The sequence below is a fragment of the Crassostrea angulata genome, chromosome 3 (assembly GCF_025612915.1).
Source record: "Crassostrea angulata isolate pt1a10 chromosome 3, ASM2561291v2, whole genome shotgun sequence".
Classification (NCBI taxonomy): Eukaryota; Metazoa; Mollusca; class Bivalvia; order Ostreida; family Ostreidae; genus Magallana; species Magallana angulata.
This window is the reverse complement of record NC_069113.1, coordinates 663,918-680,588: the sequence shown is the minus strand read 5'-3', so window position 1 is coordinate 680,588 and position 16,671 is coordinate 663,918. Positions and strand designations below refer to the sequence as shown.

Genomic DNA, 16,671 nt, shown 5'->3' with positions numbered 1-16,671 from the left:
TAAAGCATTGAGGCTATTGAGAAAATAATTCCTGTCTATCAACGCGTTGCCTTCTTTTTTTCCCTTCTTGTTTGTGTAATTTTTCGGAATGTTGTATTTTATTTGTCCGGATTTTTAATCTCATAAACGATGAATGGATTTTATCTGGTAGGAGGTGAGCTTCGGCAGCCCCCATGATTAAGTCTTGTATACATATGTACCTTTTACCAATAACCTTTAACATTGCTGGTTAAAGGGGGGTGTACAATGTTTTATGTATATAGTTCTATGATATTAAATTAATTCATTGATATTTCTAACTGGTGACAGATGGTCTTTGTTTGTAATTTGTATGAAGGATCTACATAATGACAAGTCAATGGAATTATTTGCATTTTTTTAAAAAATATCAATGGTATACTGCGATACGTATTTTACACTTCTGTTCTCAAAACCAGGACAGTTTTACTCCTTATCTATTCTAACAGCTTTTCAAATCTATTATTTTTATTCAATAAATCTTTAGACGAACAAAATTTATATGAAATTATTAGGCCAAGGAGTTTCATATTTGGAAAATGTCACATTGAAACTTTTATAGCTGTACTTTATAATCTTTCTAAATAACTTCCAATTTTTCTGAGATGGTATTGGTTAGTTTTAGATTGAAGAATTTTCGAATTGTTGGGTTTTTTTTTATCGAATCACCGAATTTCATAATGTTTAATTCTTTTGATGGCCTTCCAGATTTGAGCATACAATGACAATAGCTTGCAGAGGGACCGTGATCTGTGAATGCCGTGAGGTCCTTGCATGTCATTAGCTGTTTGTGTACGCCACACGCCCGGCGCATGCTTATTATAAAGACAGTTCTTGCGCATCTGAAATCTCTGATTATCCGAATCCGGTTTTGGATTTAGACCCATTGTGAAAGGTCAGCCACATCTGAAGGGGAGATTGATTGACAATAGACGGATGATGGGGGACTAAAACACATTTCTGTTAATCAGGAAAATAAAACGACATCCATTTGAGTGAATTAATGATAGGGACCTATGTGTGTAAAATATTACCAAAATGAGACCTCTATACAACCATTATAGTTGGTATCACTCAAATAAACTAATTTAAAAAAACATAGTATCTAATACAAATACAGATAATCTTTTTTTCGGTAAAAGAAACCCTTAAAGAATAAAAAAATAAATAAAAGGGGATTAAACATATTCTTAGACTGAAAAAGTTGTCGAAAAATAATAGGAGGCAAATGACTACCTCGCAAAAAGGCAAACAGAAGTTACAAGTGGCTATAGAAAAGAAAAATCCAAAAAACAAAAAATAACAACTAGCCACAGTCTTATGCAGATTCTTATAAAAACCCTTATGATAATATATCACTGTTTTGATGGCAAATACCAACAACGTGTGTTGTTTACGCCATTCATTCTTTTGAACCAAAGTCCGCTCTCTTTTAGCGGCCAGTTATAAGGGTAGCTTTTGTTTTGATTTAATGCTACCATTTGTTGGTATCATTTAGAGAAAATTATCTAGGGATCCTTCAATTTTTGTCCGCCTCCCCCGCAGTCGTGCAATACGAAGTGAGATATATGTGTTTATAAGCAAGAACGAAAACAAAACCAAAAAACAAAAGTACAACAGGTAGATGCAATCATTCCCCACCATGTTTCAATTGATATGAAAGAAATACATGTGTTATCTTTTGTTTGAGATATTGGCCGTTCTGCCTCAGTATTCATGCCGAAATCCCACTCTGGGGGAATCCGAACGCATGTTTTGTTTTTCGAAAATCTAAGCAGGAATTTATAAAGTTAGTAAGGGGAAGTAACTTAACAAACTCACTAAGTCGAAACCCCGAAGTAAAAAAATCTGTGTGTCAGGGCAGATATCATCTAAGACAACAAAAATTCTAATTCATCAAATGACGCTTTCTCTGTCTGCAGTGATGCCTGTGGATGAGCAGGGAGTAAATGATGGGCGTATAGAGAGAGGATTCAGAGTGATGGCAATTTATAATTACTGACTGCTAATGTGAAATACAGCGGATCATTCCGAACAATCAGCTGTTTCCCGGATAATCCGGACTTAAGCGACAGTAGTTTTCCACTTGACTGCTTTTTTGCATCTCCCGGAACCATCAAGTCCGCTTAGATCACCTATAATATTAGAGCTGATGATACTTTTCCTTAACGATCAGTAATGAACTCAGGCATTCTGGGTCTTCTTTGAGCAATTGGCCAATTCTTAGAATGTATTGGATTGTCTGCCGTTTTGTGTTGATGGACCATCGTTCTATAGGCTTTTAATCAAGAGAAGCACCAAATTAACGGTAAGAAGTTATTCAGTTTAAATCTTTTATAAAAATGAAATTTGTACTGACTTTGCAATTTCATTTGGTGAATGCCCCAGACGCGATTTAAGCATTCATATGAATTATGTATTTGTTTTATGACTTTATAATGTTTGTTTTCAAAGTCTGTTTTACGCGTTCACTGTACCTCATTTTTTTGATCGTTATTTCCTCAGTTTGCATTTTTTAATAATTTAGAAATCATTTGTATCCATCCAGTCTCTTGTTTGCAGTAAATTTCTTCACTTAAATCAAGATATGGATAAATAAATCTGTTGACGTATTGTCAAATTTAAAACAAAAATTTGTATAGAAAATTGAATTTTTCACCAATATTTACTCGAACTTACGGATGATCTGACGTCATTTCTGTTGATCAACAATTGTATTTAGTTCTCTGGTAAGGAAATTTTCTACGAGAGAGACAGAGACAAGAGAGATTTGAGAAAGGTAGTTGAGGTTTCTGCGAGCGACTTGTTAATTATAACCAAACAAAGTTGTAACTTATGTATGTTCATATGCAAGCTAGGAGATTTATCTAATATTCACCAAAAAGGATTCAATGATAGACCAATTATAATAAAGATTATTTAAGAGCTGCTCATCATACGAGTAAAATAAGTTTACGTAGGCGAATTGCAAAAAACGACTTTGTATATGGCATTGTACCATTCTAAATTAGATTTTAAGCATCTTATTTTGTGAGACTGATCAAAATTGGACTGAAGATACTCGTGTAAGGTAATAGAAAACTATTGGTTCCAACATTGATACGGTTATGTTGGTAACAGTGACACGTGACATCCAAATTAAATCCAAGCTCGATTTATGGCATTTATTGACAGATCTAAGCAGTTTAAAAGTAAACTTTACTTTTTTATACTTGTAAGGAACAACACAATTTTTGTAATTATAATTGAAAGATTTGAGAAATAACGGATGTAACACCAGAACCTTGTGATTGTTAGACTCATGACCTGATTCCGATGACTTCCGGTAGTCTCACTGACCGTCAAACCGTTACGGCGGAAGTACAGATACTAATCAACTGTAATATGTTTAAACATAAAATCTGGTTCATTTAAACCCCAGACGGTGACCCGAGACACGTCTTGTCTAACTGGTCACGATGCACCGAGGGCGGGGGTCGAGGGCTATAGTTCTAGATTTATCTTTCCACTTGACCAGTGTTTAGTCAACAATTTTTTTCATTTCATTGTCACCTCTTGTTCTTATAAAATCTTATCCATGTCATCTCAAAAATGTTAAACACACAAAACCACAAGATTTAGGTAAAAATAACTAAATTCATGGGTTGTTTTTTTTTACAAAAATTATTGTCATTTTTGTGTTTTGGTAATTCTTATTTTGACTACATCAGCAAAGTTACCTGCCGCCTTATTAAAAAAAAAAAACTAAGGGTATACCTTGATATGTTCAATGATAAAGAAATATCATAGGAGAGTGGACGGTCGGGACCATGGAATACTTAATTAATTTTTGTGATACTTTATTAATTTCTTTAGAACGTGATTATAAGTATAAGTCTGTTTAGTCACTCTTTGATTTATTTGCAATCACCGACAGACTACTGTTCCAATTCTTGATGCTGATTGAGAGAGAGAGAGAGAGAGAGAGAGAGAGAGAGAGAGAGAGAGAGAGAGAGAGAGAGAGAGAGAGAGAGTAGGAAGGGATCGAGGGGAATTAACTTCATCTCAATACCGAGCAATGTAATGTCATCCTGTACCCTGTAAACATCATAGATATCACGAAATCCTATAGTACGTGTAAATATGTTCTGGCTCTTGTCAAACGCCAAGATTAAGCCACGTTCTATTCAGCGCTTGTTGCTAACATCTAGTTTTCCTACCTACATTTCCTGATGGTACCGTCCTATATCATCAACCACTTCCTGTATCCTTATCCACTTCCTGTATCCTTAACCACTTCCTGTATCCTTAACCACTTTCTGTACCCTAATTTTTGTCTCGAATACCTAACCCTTATCCTCAGCTACCGTCGTTTAAAATGAAAAGCAGTCCGTTGTCCGTTACCACTTCCTGATTTTATCCCGAACCACTGTCCTATCATTATTTTCCTAATCTCTCCACTTCCTATATCCTAAACCAGTTCGATATCGGCTGTTACCGTTATATAGCCTGCCTCTTATTAATTTCTTTTTGTCATTCGGTTCCCTCCTTCTTGTGTAGAGTCTTTTAGCTCAGTAAGAAAATAAACAGTCTATTCATTTATGCTAGAACTTTTTTGTAAACTTATTTGCCAATTGAATTAGTTTCTAGATGAGAAAATCTAGCTATCGTGCCCTATCGCAAAAACTGATAACAGTTTAATTACAGTTAACAGTGCAATTATGGACATTTTTTATAAACCATTTAGCGGAGATTTAAATCCTAAAGGTTCTGTAATTATCGTTGAATGCTTCTCGTTCTGCCTTCCTTACGTATGTTTTTTAGACGTAAATAAAACATCTGAATGGCTAATCATCCAATCGTCTGTACAGATCAGTATCTCGATCCGACTCTGACACGCACTGCTGACCGCGACCTGTATTTACGTAAGGCATTGTTTAGTATCCCGTTCAGCATGTATGACTGTGTCCCCTCATTGCCCAGACCCACCTTACAGGTAAGATATACAGGTACTTATCATCGCGCAGTCAAGTTAGTCATGTCTGACTTTTAAAACATGTTAGTATCGAATAACACTTGTTGTTTATTTAAATATTCATTTAAAAAAATCGTTTCTAGTAAGTAGGCCTGGTACAGTAATTGTAAAGTATAGAAAATGTACGTTAAGTTGTTTTATTTGTACATCATAACCCTTCTCCATCAGTTCTAGTACTTTTTAGTACATTAAGACTGCCGCTAATTTTGCAGATAGGTAGAGATTCAAATGGAATTTATTAACCAAGCATTTTCATGTACTTGTACATTTGAACAGAAATAAAATATTAAGAGTTCTGTACTTTGGGTACACAAGTTTCATGCCTGTCTGAACTTAACAAAGGTAAACCAAAGCCCAAACTTTACAATATCAGACCTGAATCTAATTATCAGACTTGTAGCGTGTTCGTTGAGTGCTTTTAGTCTCTATATTTATTTTTAACAGAAGATATATGCTAGTGTTTTTCTTTTTTCTTGGTGACGATACTTTCCATTAACAAAATGGTTTAAGATCCGTTGGTTACCGGTTCTTTCGGTTTCTCTAGCGTAAGGAAAAAAACGTTCCATCTTTGATATAGTATTTTTTAAAAGTTTGCAGAAACTTCGCTGTGTAAGTTAGTTTTAATGTTGTTGCTTCCTTCTTTTGAAGGATTTCTATCATTGTATTCCCACTGTTATTTCTTTGTTGAGTTTCTAAGTTTCTGTGGTTTCTATCTGTTTTGTGGGTCGTTTTTAACAGTACAAGTAACGATTAGTTCCTACTTGTTGTATCTAGCCACGTTTCTGTTGATTCTAACTATGTTTAATTTGACCTTTTCTCTCTTCATTAATTCTGTATTGAAGTTTTGGTTGCGGCTCTCTTCACGTGAACACGTTTTTTTTCTCGTTTTTGAAATCCAGCCCCATGAGCCGAGTGCTGTGACCCTATACACGCACTTTTACTTTGAATGCCACAAAGAAACTTATTAAAATTATTTGTTTGAAAAATTGAACCTTGCTCCTTTGTTGGGCCTGCGTCTTAAGGGTCTAGAAATAAAGAAAATGCGCATCTGTTTCGCCTTATCGTTTCATCTTCAATAAATCCAATTTTACAAAGTCATGTTTTTTTTTATTAAAGTGATGGACACGAGTTCAATTCAATTAATTATTAAGTAGGTTAATATGACAGCTTATCAATGCAAATGCTGCATTCATTGAAAAAAAAGATCACACTCACGTGGTAAATCTTGATAAATAAATCTTATAAAAGCGAATTGGATTATCCGGTCAAATATTCCTGAAATGTCTTCAGTATCATGTCCGCATTAAACACTCTGTTGAATAAGCTTACCCTCAAGGAGCGACGTTTGAAAGAAGTTTCAACAGGTAAAATTTTTCTCTATCATTTGACATTAGACTAACGAATTTAGTCTCAGTTTGTATAAGATATGTTAAATTTTTGAAACGGAAATCAAATGCATAGAATCCAGTTTACTACAAGAATATACAGCGAAAAAACGCAATAGCATAGTTTTCTTGATAGACAAGATTATAGATTATTTTGCTATGTAATGTTATATTTCGTATGTGACATTAACAGACAAAGAAAATCAAATAGTATGCGCGCGAACATGTATCACGGACGCTTTACACATGTTATAATTAAAAAAAAAAGCATACTGCATGTGTACCGTCTCTAATAAGTCGTTATTTCTTTACAGTTTAACTCGGTAAAGAGTTGCTTTTGATGCGTTTGCAGAGACCATTTATTGATTTTGATCAATGATCAATCGTCATATTTGCTTACGTTTCAAACTTTCCTTAGAAAGACACTCTAGCAACTCAATATGTTTCTTGTTATTACTGAAATCTCAATAGTTTTAAGACATGCATATCGGGTCGTTAATATGCTGATTTCACCGTTAACCTTGCGGAAATTAAGTTAATAAGTTTATTTGATCCTTCAGTTATGTGCAAACATCACAGATGTCACCATACATATTGCCTCCATCTCTATGAAAGTCAAATGAAAGGCTCCCTTAATTTTCAAGCAAGACGTAAAAATAACGCCTACATGCAATATTTTGATTGAAATTGTTGAAGTTAACTGTTTGCCTACATCATGACATTGTTATATAACAAAGTTTGGTCGATTCTTTGAACATGCATTTTTATAAATAAATTCCTGTCCCGTAAAGCAGTCACCGATTTTCTTTATATTCAATTTACATGCATTCATACCATTGATGTTGAAAAGAGAGTAATAATTTAAAAAGGTATATAAGGATATTCGTTTCTATAGTAATGGAGACGTAATAAAATTGCAGTTTTGAGCTTCTTAAAGCTATGAAGTTATTTTTATATATTAAGCCATCAAAGATAAAAAAAATAAAATTCAAATTTCTTGATGACTAGAGAAAGTAATCTATAAACGCCTATACATCAGATCTACTTGTTCCGGTTCTTCGTAAGAGTTTTTAAGGTAAACTATATTAGTTTTCTTTGCCATTTGAAAACAAGAAAAAAAACTCTATTCAGCACAACTGACATTTACCCTTACCATAAACCTACAGCTTTAATAGTGTCAGACTGTAACTTAACTGATCTTGTGAATGGTAATTCTCGTTTTCTTAAACTACAGTGACCTGTACAAGAGTTTTAACAAAATAGAAGTTGGACTGTTTGGATTTTGCTATAAATTAAGATAAACTCACGAATGATGTTGTTTTTGTAAACAAGGCTGTTTTCTATCTGCTATCACAGGGACGGCGCACGCCCATGCGGTTGGTTACAGGATAGTCTTGTTTTCAGTATATTAACTTTCTATATAATCACTATTTTTAACAGATCAAGACATTCATTTTCTAAAGTATCTTATCACTTGAACGTTTTTTTAAACACTCTTTTAAACAGAATTGAAGATAAACAATGACGAAGAACCAATACAATAATCGTCTAAGATTGTTTTGTTCACTTTACGTTTGAAAGGAAAAAATAATATCTGTTTAATGATTATTATAAGTAAAAATACATACCTTAAGTAAAATAAGGTAACAAATTCCGATTTCGAACTCATATACATGTTGTGAAAAAAAGTTCACATCTTATAAAATAGTTAATGATTAGCATAATTTAGTACTCAGAGAGAGAGAGAGAGACAGAGAGAGACAGAGACAGAGAGAGAATTTTAAACCAAGTCCATACTTTACAAGCACGTGCAATGATTACAAGTCTTGGGATACTTCCAAAGACCACCCAAATACATCAAAAAGGGTTTTTTTAATCTTGAAATATGCTTTATCTTTTGTTTAAACAAAAGGTTAGGAATACAACATGATGTCCTTTTTACACATACCTTTCTGCATGTTGGTGACTGTAACACTCTCAAGCAAACTCTGTGTATTTACCCTCAAAACACAGCATCAACCCCTCAGGTCCGAAGTGTCACCTGGACTTAATGTGCGCCTCACAAATCACGCACAATTTGGCGTCTCTTCTTAATGAAAGCTGATACTTTTAAGATAGGATGATTTCAATGATGCGTGAAAAACCTAAAAGTTTCGGCTCATCCTTGACATGTTACCTGTTTGGAACATTTGTCGGTGTCAAGGTGTGCTCAGTACTCTCTACACTGTCCACAGAAACCAATCAACCTTTAATACCTGCATAACTTACACCTGTGTAATTTTCACCTGTTTCAGACTCCTCATGGTCTTTCCGAATGTCTGGCGAAGATGACGTCACGGATTGTGTTGATCAGTGCATTTTGTTGCATCTTGGGATTTCTGGTCAGATCAGGTAAGGTTTGTTTGATTTTTTATGGGAGTGTTTTCAGAAACAGATAACACAACATAACCTTTTAAGAATTTTATTTCAAACTACAATGCAACCCCAAAAATTACTACAAAACCGAAATCTTCTTCGGTATTTTGTTCTTAAATGTTGTAAAATTGTTCATCATTTAGCCAAAAATTTTTTTTTAAAATTCCTGTTTTTTTTTTACAGAATATATTTTTACCATTGATATAATTCCATTTAGAGAGAGAGAGAGAGAGAGAGAGAGAGAGAGAGAGAGAGAGAGAGAGAGAGAGAGAGAGAGAGAGTAACGGAGGCGATCCTAGATATCCGTTCTTTATTGTGATTGCATCATACAATGGTTTTGAAAACACACCTTTACTTAAGTAATCACATTCATTTATTTATTTAGTTATTTAGATGATCTTTGGCAAAAGGTTTTACAAATAAAACGAGAAGAAATAGCAGAGCCAAAATTCACACAAAGAGCTCGGAATGTGGCACTAAAAGCACAAAAAGTGCTTTGCGTGTGGGGCGAGGGACCATTTAGAGAGAGAAATAGATCTCTGTTCCAGTGTTATTCAATATGCACAGTTTCAAGGGCATTCGGTTTCTTCAGAAGTCGCTATCAATGTCAAAATAATTGAACAGATTTTTTGGTTCATCGCTGCACTTGCAATGTTCGTCAATCTCTTGGCGGTTATTATTTCATTAAATGAGATGGGTAGACCCTCACGTAAGCATTAAGATTCGTGTGTCGCTGAAAATGAAATTCTCCACTTCTTTTACTCATAGAAATGTTAGAAATCAATTATATAAAAACTTTACTTGAAATAGTTGAGTACCTTTTCCGGAACTTTACCTTCAGTTTGCATTTTAATCAGGTCCAACCGTCACCAACTTTTTCCAAGTCAATACTCATCCTCAAGTCTGAGTTTTTACCTCAAATGTATGCACTTTTCTTGTAAGGATTTGAGTTGTGGACTGAGTTGAGTGATTTGAAAATTTTGGTGACTTTTAGTGTCGGTGGAAGCGGACTATCTTGTCTTACATATATATTAAGTTATCTGTCTATATGTAACTGTTTACTTATTGAACAAGTAACATTTGTACCTGTACCTTCAGATCTAAAGATACATGCGTATACTTCGTCAGAGATTTAAACCATTTTGTATGTAACTCGATGCTTGTATAAAGGGGTATGTCTTTGACCCCAGTGATACTGGTACGTAGTATCTGTTTTATCAAGGGTTGATTTACATCGTTATGTGCAGGACACCAAAGCCATATGTAAACTATCACGTGATGTTTAAGAAAAAATTCTTCTACGTGATCGTGAAATATAACAATCCATCTATTGGGCAGACAGGCACCTATAATTAGATTGCTTTTATCTTTAATTTCTTTCGAAAAAAAATGAATAGAAAAACAGTTGTATATTTTTGTTTTATAGTTTTAATTACTAATTAGAAAACATGTGCCTTACTTTGCTTGCTCCAGAGGCTTCATATGATAAGATGATTTGTTTGTGAAGATGTAAAGCTTTGGCTCTTGATAAACCTCTCTCAGAAATGGCTACATCTTAATTGAGCTTTGGACACTAGAGTAAAAAACATTACTTATCATGAAGAATATTGCGGTTACTTTTGATGTTTCAATTAATGAGAGTCAGCTAATGAACGTACCATTGATTGGCATTGATTATTGCAGTGTACATGTAGGTCTAAAATACTCGCCGTATTTACAGTAAGGTGTGCAGTTTTACAATTAAATATTTACATGTAATAGACACGTAGTTTTGGGCATTGACCTGAAATATTCACGTAGTTTTTGGACATCTACCTGTAATAGACACGTATATTTAGACATGTACCTGTAACAGACACATAGCTTTAGACATTTACCTGACATATACATGTATATTTAGACATGTACCTGTAACTTTAGACCTGTACCTGTAATAGACACACAACTTTAGACATGTACCTGTGATAGATAGATAGATAGATAGATAGATAGATAGATAGATAGATAGATAGATAGATACCTGTAACTTTAGACAAGTACCTGTACTAGACACAAAGCTTTAGACTTGTATCTGAAGGTTACACAGAGTTTGAGAGATGTACATGTATTAGACACCTAGTTTTGAACATGTGTAGTTTAAGGCTTTTATATCTAACAGACACCTAGTTTTAGACCTTTACCTGTATTAAATACCTAGTTTTAGACGTGTAGGTTTAGGCAAGTATCTCTAACAGACATCTAGTTTTAGACATGTAGGTTTAGGCCTGTATCTCTAATAGACACTTAGTTTAAGACGTTTACCTGAGTGTATTAAATACCTAGTTTTAGACGTGTAGGTTTAGGTATGTATCTCTTACAGACACCTAGTTTTAGACATGCACAGTTTTAGACATGTATCCGTACCAGACACTTAGTTTTTACATCTGTACCTGTAACAGAGACTTGTTATTTTACAGCTGATGCGGTGGGTACGGACGACCCCCGGGTCCGGCTGACAGACGAGCAGAGGTTGTACAAGGAGCTGTTACGTAACTACGATAGGAACACACGACCGGTCTATAACGCCTCCCACCCTGTCAACGTCAACATCAGTATCTCCCTCACCCAGATCTTTGATGTGGTCAGTACAGACTTATTATAGAACCACGGCCCAGTACTCACCAATAAAACTCGCCTCTATACAAGAAGCTTGTTGGCTACAAATAACAATAACGACACTCTGTAAGGTTTGAGTTACATAACACATTTGCACTTTTAGAACAATGAATCATGATCGACTTCCTGTATATCTTTTCATAAAAGCAGTGAAAGTCGTCTCAAATTCTACGTTAATATATAACACGTGCTTCGTCTGGTTAATCTCGAGCCCGATCGGATCAGAATTTTATTTAATAGACAGAGATCGGGAGCCGGAATAATTAATCCCATTTCCATTTCAGAAACTATTATACAGTCTTATCATTCAAGTTTAATTCAATTCGACTTCGTACTTGTGAAAGTCAGAGGAGGGTATTTGATAGGTTTTCCTGTTACTTCCGGTGAAACAAGACTTCGTGTTCCCATCACGTGACAAATATGATAGAAATTAATTTTGTATGAAGAAATGTTCAATGCACGAAAAACGATATTAAAGGCAAAACCGTGCGACTGAAAGAAGTAAAAAGGTGGGACTATGACGTATCCAGTCGAGATTTCGTTGATCGTGACCCGTTTCTATACATCTTTTGTTGATTCAGTTAAAGCAAATGGACTCTCATCTTAATGGGTTCATCTAGTTTACATTACTCAAAATGGCTTCTCCATTTCTGGACACATCAGATATAGATATCTTTGTTTCCGTATATCGTTTACTATTTTGATTTGGTTAAAAGTATACCAAAGTAACTTCATTGCAGCTGTTAATGCTTCAGTTACCATATATCTGTCAGATATAGCCAGGAATATTTTGGGCTGGTGGCTCTAAATCTGACATCTTTATAGATATACATTACCCCGGCCGGATATGTATTTAATGCAAACAAGTTTCCACAACATGCTAGGAAGAATATATACAAATGTAATGCATTTAATGCATGCAACAAAACTGAATGCAATTTAGATGTTTGGATAGAAATTAGTGATATTAACAAAACTGATATGTACTAAAGTCATCATGCACAGCTTATATATGCTACTATAGTTAACAGAACTACATGTATATGCCAATCTAATAATAAACATCAATGCATACGTTTTCATCACTAAAACTCCTTAATAATGGACACTAGAGTTTGTGCTTAATTACACTGCTCTATGTTATCTTTTTCTTTCTAGGAGGAAAAAAATCAAGTGCTTACTACCAATATTTGGTTGGATCAGGTAACGAATCCATTTTATAAAATGAACAAGGCACACATACAAACATTTCACAAAAACAATGCAATAAGCTACTTCCAGTGACTGACAGATTATAAAAAGCAGAGAGAGAGAGAGAGAGAGAGAGAGAGAGAGAGAGAGAGAGAGAGAGAGGTGAATACTGATGGTTCTCCTGTATCTTTAAGAGCTGGAAGGACGAGAAGCTTGGCTGGGACCCCGCCCACTACAACAATCTGACCGTCCTGAGGATCCCGTGTAACAACATCTGGCTACCCGACATTGTCCTCTACAACAGGTGAGTACACTCAATGAGTGTCAGGGATTCCAGGTAACAGTCCTGATGATCCTATGTAACAACATCTAGCTACCTGAGATCGTACTCTACAACAGGTGAGTACACTCAGTGAGTGTCAGGGATTCCAAATAACAGTCCTAATGATCCTATGTAACAACATCTAGCTACCTGAGATCGTATTCCATGTAACATCTGCCTACCTGAGATCGTACTCTACAACAGGTGAGTACACTCAGTGAGTGTCATTGATTCCAAATAACAGTCCTAATGATCCTATGTAACAACATCTAGCTACCTGAGATCGTATTCCATGTAACATCTGCCTACCTGAGATCGTACTCTACAACAGGTGAGTACACTCAGTGAGTGTCATTGATTCCAAATAACAGTCCTAATGATCCTATGTAACAACATCTTGCTACCTGAGATCGTACTCTACAACAGGTGAGTACACTCAGTGAGTGTCAGGGATTCCAGGTAACAGTCCTGATGATCCTATGTAACAACATCTGGCTACCTGAGATCGTACTCTACAACAGGTGAGTACACTCAGTGAGTGTCAGGGATTCCAGGTAACAGTCCTGATGATCCTATGTAACAACATCTGGCTACCTGAGATCGTACTCTACAACAGGTGAGTACACTCAGTGAGTGTCAGGGATTCCAGGTAACAGTCCTGGTGATCCTATGTAACAACATCTAGCTACCTGAGATCGTACTCTACAACAGGTGAGTACACTCAATGAGTATCGGGAATTCCCTATACATGTAACAATTTCTGGTTACCTGAGATCGTACTCTACAACAGGTGAGTACACTCAATGAATGTCAGGGATTCCATGTAACAACATCTGGTTGCTCGATGCCGTACTCTGGTGAGCATACCCTGAGATCAAGCGATATTTATGCAAAGCAGTTAAAATTGAAATTTTCAGGGATTTCCTCCAAAGGCTGAAACGTACATGATTTATAGATATCGTTTGTATTTCTTGAATTTTTTTTATAAAAAAAAGATAACCTCTATATTTCATCTACATGAACATTGGGAGAGGTTTATCCGAAAACTATCACTGCTTTTTAACTTTGCTGCAAAATAAGATTATTATGTAGAGAATTTTAAGTGCTTAAGGTTAAAACCAAAAGAAGTACTTGCTTCTTGCGTGTCATAAATTGAAATGTTTAATAATGTTTAATAGTTAACCCCTGTGTTTTTCAGCGCCGAGGATTACACCGGGGGGTACATGGAGGCGCTGGCCATGGTCTCCTATGACGGCACGGTGTTCTGGCCGCCCATCGTCAAGTTCCGCAGCACGTGTGAGATTGACATTACATACTATCCGTTCGATGACCAGCTCTGTAAGATGAAGTTTGGCAGCTGGGCCTACGACGGGTCTCAAGTCGATGTCTTCAACACGACAAAAGGGGTGGATCTCACGAACTTTGTACGTAACGGGGAGTGGGAACTTCTCAGTGTTAAATCCATACGTCACAACATCCGGTACCCATGCTGCTCGGAGATGTTCCCGGATGTGACGTTTTGGATTCACCTGAAGCGACGCACGCTGTATTACACGTACAACGTGATCATCCCGTGTGTGATGCTGTCCATTCTGACGATGGTGGGGTTCTGGATCCGCCCCGAGAGCGGGGAGAAGGTGTCCCTGGGACTGACCGTGCTGCTGGCCTTCTCTGTCTTCATGCTCCTCATTGCAGAGAACATGCCCGCCACCTCCAACTTTGTTCCGCTCATAGGTACGACTGCTTTACAGGGGTGTTATAAAAAGCCTGCTATTAAAATTCTTAACTCCTTCTTATTCATTAGTAAAGTAAAATCGCACATCTACAATGTAATAAACATATCGCATCCTGTAAACATTGAAATGTTTTCCCTTTAGATATATGAAAACAGTTGATTGGTTATTCAAATTAATTATATTTTTTCTTTTAAAATTAGTGCTTATTGCCATATTAATCCATCTATTTTTTTTTTAAATTCAGAATAAAAAGGTTTTTGCACTTTATGTACTCATTAGGGACAACAACTTTTTAAAAAGCATTTATAAAATATATACCGCAAAATAATTTTGGTTACTCAAATGAGTATGTATAGGTTTAGCGGAGACTTTCTTTCGCGGAGTATCCTGATAATATCTTTATAATTTCGAGCTGTGTGCGCTCGGTGCTCCAAACCAAATATTTTGACACAAATAATTACATATTGTCTTTGAGCTGGAGGCATCCTCTGATCTTAGATCTGGTCTGCCAGATTGGCTGCCGGCCCACAGATTGATTGTAACGTCAGCTACTGTTATTGCAAACTACCATCCATCTAGCACGAACAGTTCGTCCATCCATCTTGGTTTTGAATTTGCGAGGCAATTGTTTTATGGGCGTTTAATTAATCAAATAGTTTTATACTTGTCCGTGTTACTGTAGAATTTCTGATTCATTCTGATCTGTTATCAATCGCTTACAACCACATTGTTAAATCATGCGAATTATCTCTTTCTTCATTTGTCAATGCCACAGCCGTTTACATGGAGAGGATCTCTGAGCGGTGAATGTACATATCGTGATATGTTTATGCATGATCCAAGCTTGTGTATATTTACGTTAGAAAATTTAAAATACATTATAAATTTTTTTATTAATTCAACTTTCGACAGGTATATATCTTACCACAGTTATGGCTCTGACGTCATTTTCCGTCATCATGGCCGTCGTGACGTCAAACATCAATTTACGGGGATTCAAAGAGGTGGATCTACCCAGGTGGTTACGCAAATTAATCATAGTTTGTGCTAAAATCAATTGTATGAAACTGGCGTACGTTACGACGGCAGACTGTGGAACCGTGGACGATAGGCACGGAAAGGAAAAGTATTATCAGATGCACACGACCTTCTCCAACGACTCGGGGTGTGCTCTAATAGATTATGAAAACAACAGCACAAAACAGAAATGCGAGATGCATGGCAACAGTACGGAACACGTGCAGGGGGAGATGGGGGTGTGTAACGACTCATGGGTGACCAGGGAGATCCTGGCGCGGCTCCAGATGTTGGTGGACAAGGAGGAGGAGAAGGAGAGGAGTGACCTAGTTTGTAAGCGCTGGATGGAGGCCGCCGAGGTGATCGACAGGTGTCTGTTCTGGCTGTTTATCTTCGGTACATTGTTTTCAACAATCATCCTATTGGTGGTGATTCCCTCTATCCGGCCCTATGACAACCACGGGGACATCGTTGCTACTTGACATCTAGTATTGGCCAGTTTCATCAAGCCCATTTGATAGCGGTGACAATAACCTGTCAAAGATAAGGTTCCAGCGATGTTGTCAAAGATGCGTGACGTCATAAATGAACTGTGAACTGTTACTGCATTGCTACCCCTACTGCATGTATGTATTAGAACTTCCATATTCATCGTATAAACTATTACTGCCGATTCGTTGTTTGTACTGATCACATATTAGTCGGAGTGTCATGGTTCTAATTAATTGTGGTCCAAGCTGATTCTACAAAACCATCAAGGCGAGATTCCACGAGATGTATCGCATTCCACGAGATGTGTCGCATTCCGCCAAAGTTATTCACACATAGTGGATGTGTATTGGATAAACATATTTATGCTATCAGATATGTATAAGACAATAAATTCTTTGCATATGCGAATAAACAATTTCATACTAA

At 36.2% G+C, this 16,671-nt stretch overlaps 2 protein-coding genes across 8 annotated transcripts in view; one reads left to right on the top strand and one right to left on the bottom strand.

Moving 5' to 3' along the window:
- LOC128175738 (neuronal acetylcholine receptor subunit alpha-10-like) overlaps positions 1–8,385 on the bottom strand; it is a 27,187-nt gene extending 18,802 nt beyond the window's left edge. For 3 of the 4 annotated variants that reach the window (XM_052841565.1, XM_052841568.1, XM_052841567.1), the window contains exon 1: positions 4,218–4,695. The gene's annotated coding sequence lies outside the window, so the exon portion shown is untranslated. Of the gene's footprint in view, positions 1–4,217; positions 4,696–8,365 lie in introns of those variants that run through there. The other variant, XM_052841570.1, reaches the window with a different exon arrangement.
- LOC128175736 (neuronal acetylcholine receptor subunit alpha-9-like) lies at positions 1,954–16,671 on the top strand. 4 transcript variants are annotated; one of them, XM_052841561.1, is made up of 7 exons: positions 1,954–2,326; positions 8,712–8,808; positions 11,289–11,452; positions 12,646–12,690; positions 12,873–12,982; positions 14,199–14,734; positions 15,649–16,671. In XM_052841561.1, the coding sequence occupies exons 2-7, from the start codon at positions 8,745–8,747 to the stop codon at positions 16,233–16,235; spliced, it is 1,506 nt and encodes a 501-aa protein (XP_052697521.1). In that variant the 5' UTR covers positions 1,954–2,326; positions 8,712–8,744; the 3' UTR covers positions 16,236–16,671. The 4 variants fall into 4 exon arrangements, with proteins under 4 accessions (XP_052697521.1, XP_052697519.1, XP_052697523.1 ...); XM_052841559.1 differs by lacking the exon at positions 1,954–2,326 and adding an exon at positions 4,826–4,993; XM_052841563.1 differs by lacking the exon at positions 1,954–2,326 and adding an exon at positions 6,317–6,396.

What these genes read in the sequence shown, in the direction of transcription:
- LOC128175736 (XM_052841559.1), top strand. Translation starts at nt 4,841, where the DNA reads ATGGCTAATCATCCAATCGTCTGTACAGATCAGTATCTCGATCCGACT. An exon ending in CCAATATTTGGTTGGATCAG is followed by an intron (nt 12,691 to 12,872) that starts GTAACGAATCCA and finishes TGTATCTTTAAG; the next exon opens with AGCTGGAAGGACGAGAAGCT. An exon ending in GACATTGTCCTCTACAACAG is followed by an intron (nt 12,983 to 14,198) that starts GTGAGTACACTC and finishes TGTGTTTTTCAG; the next exon opens with CGCCGAGGATTACACCGGGG.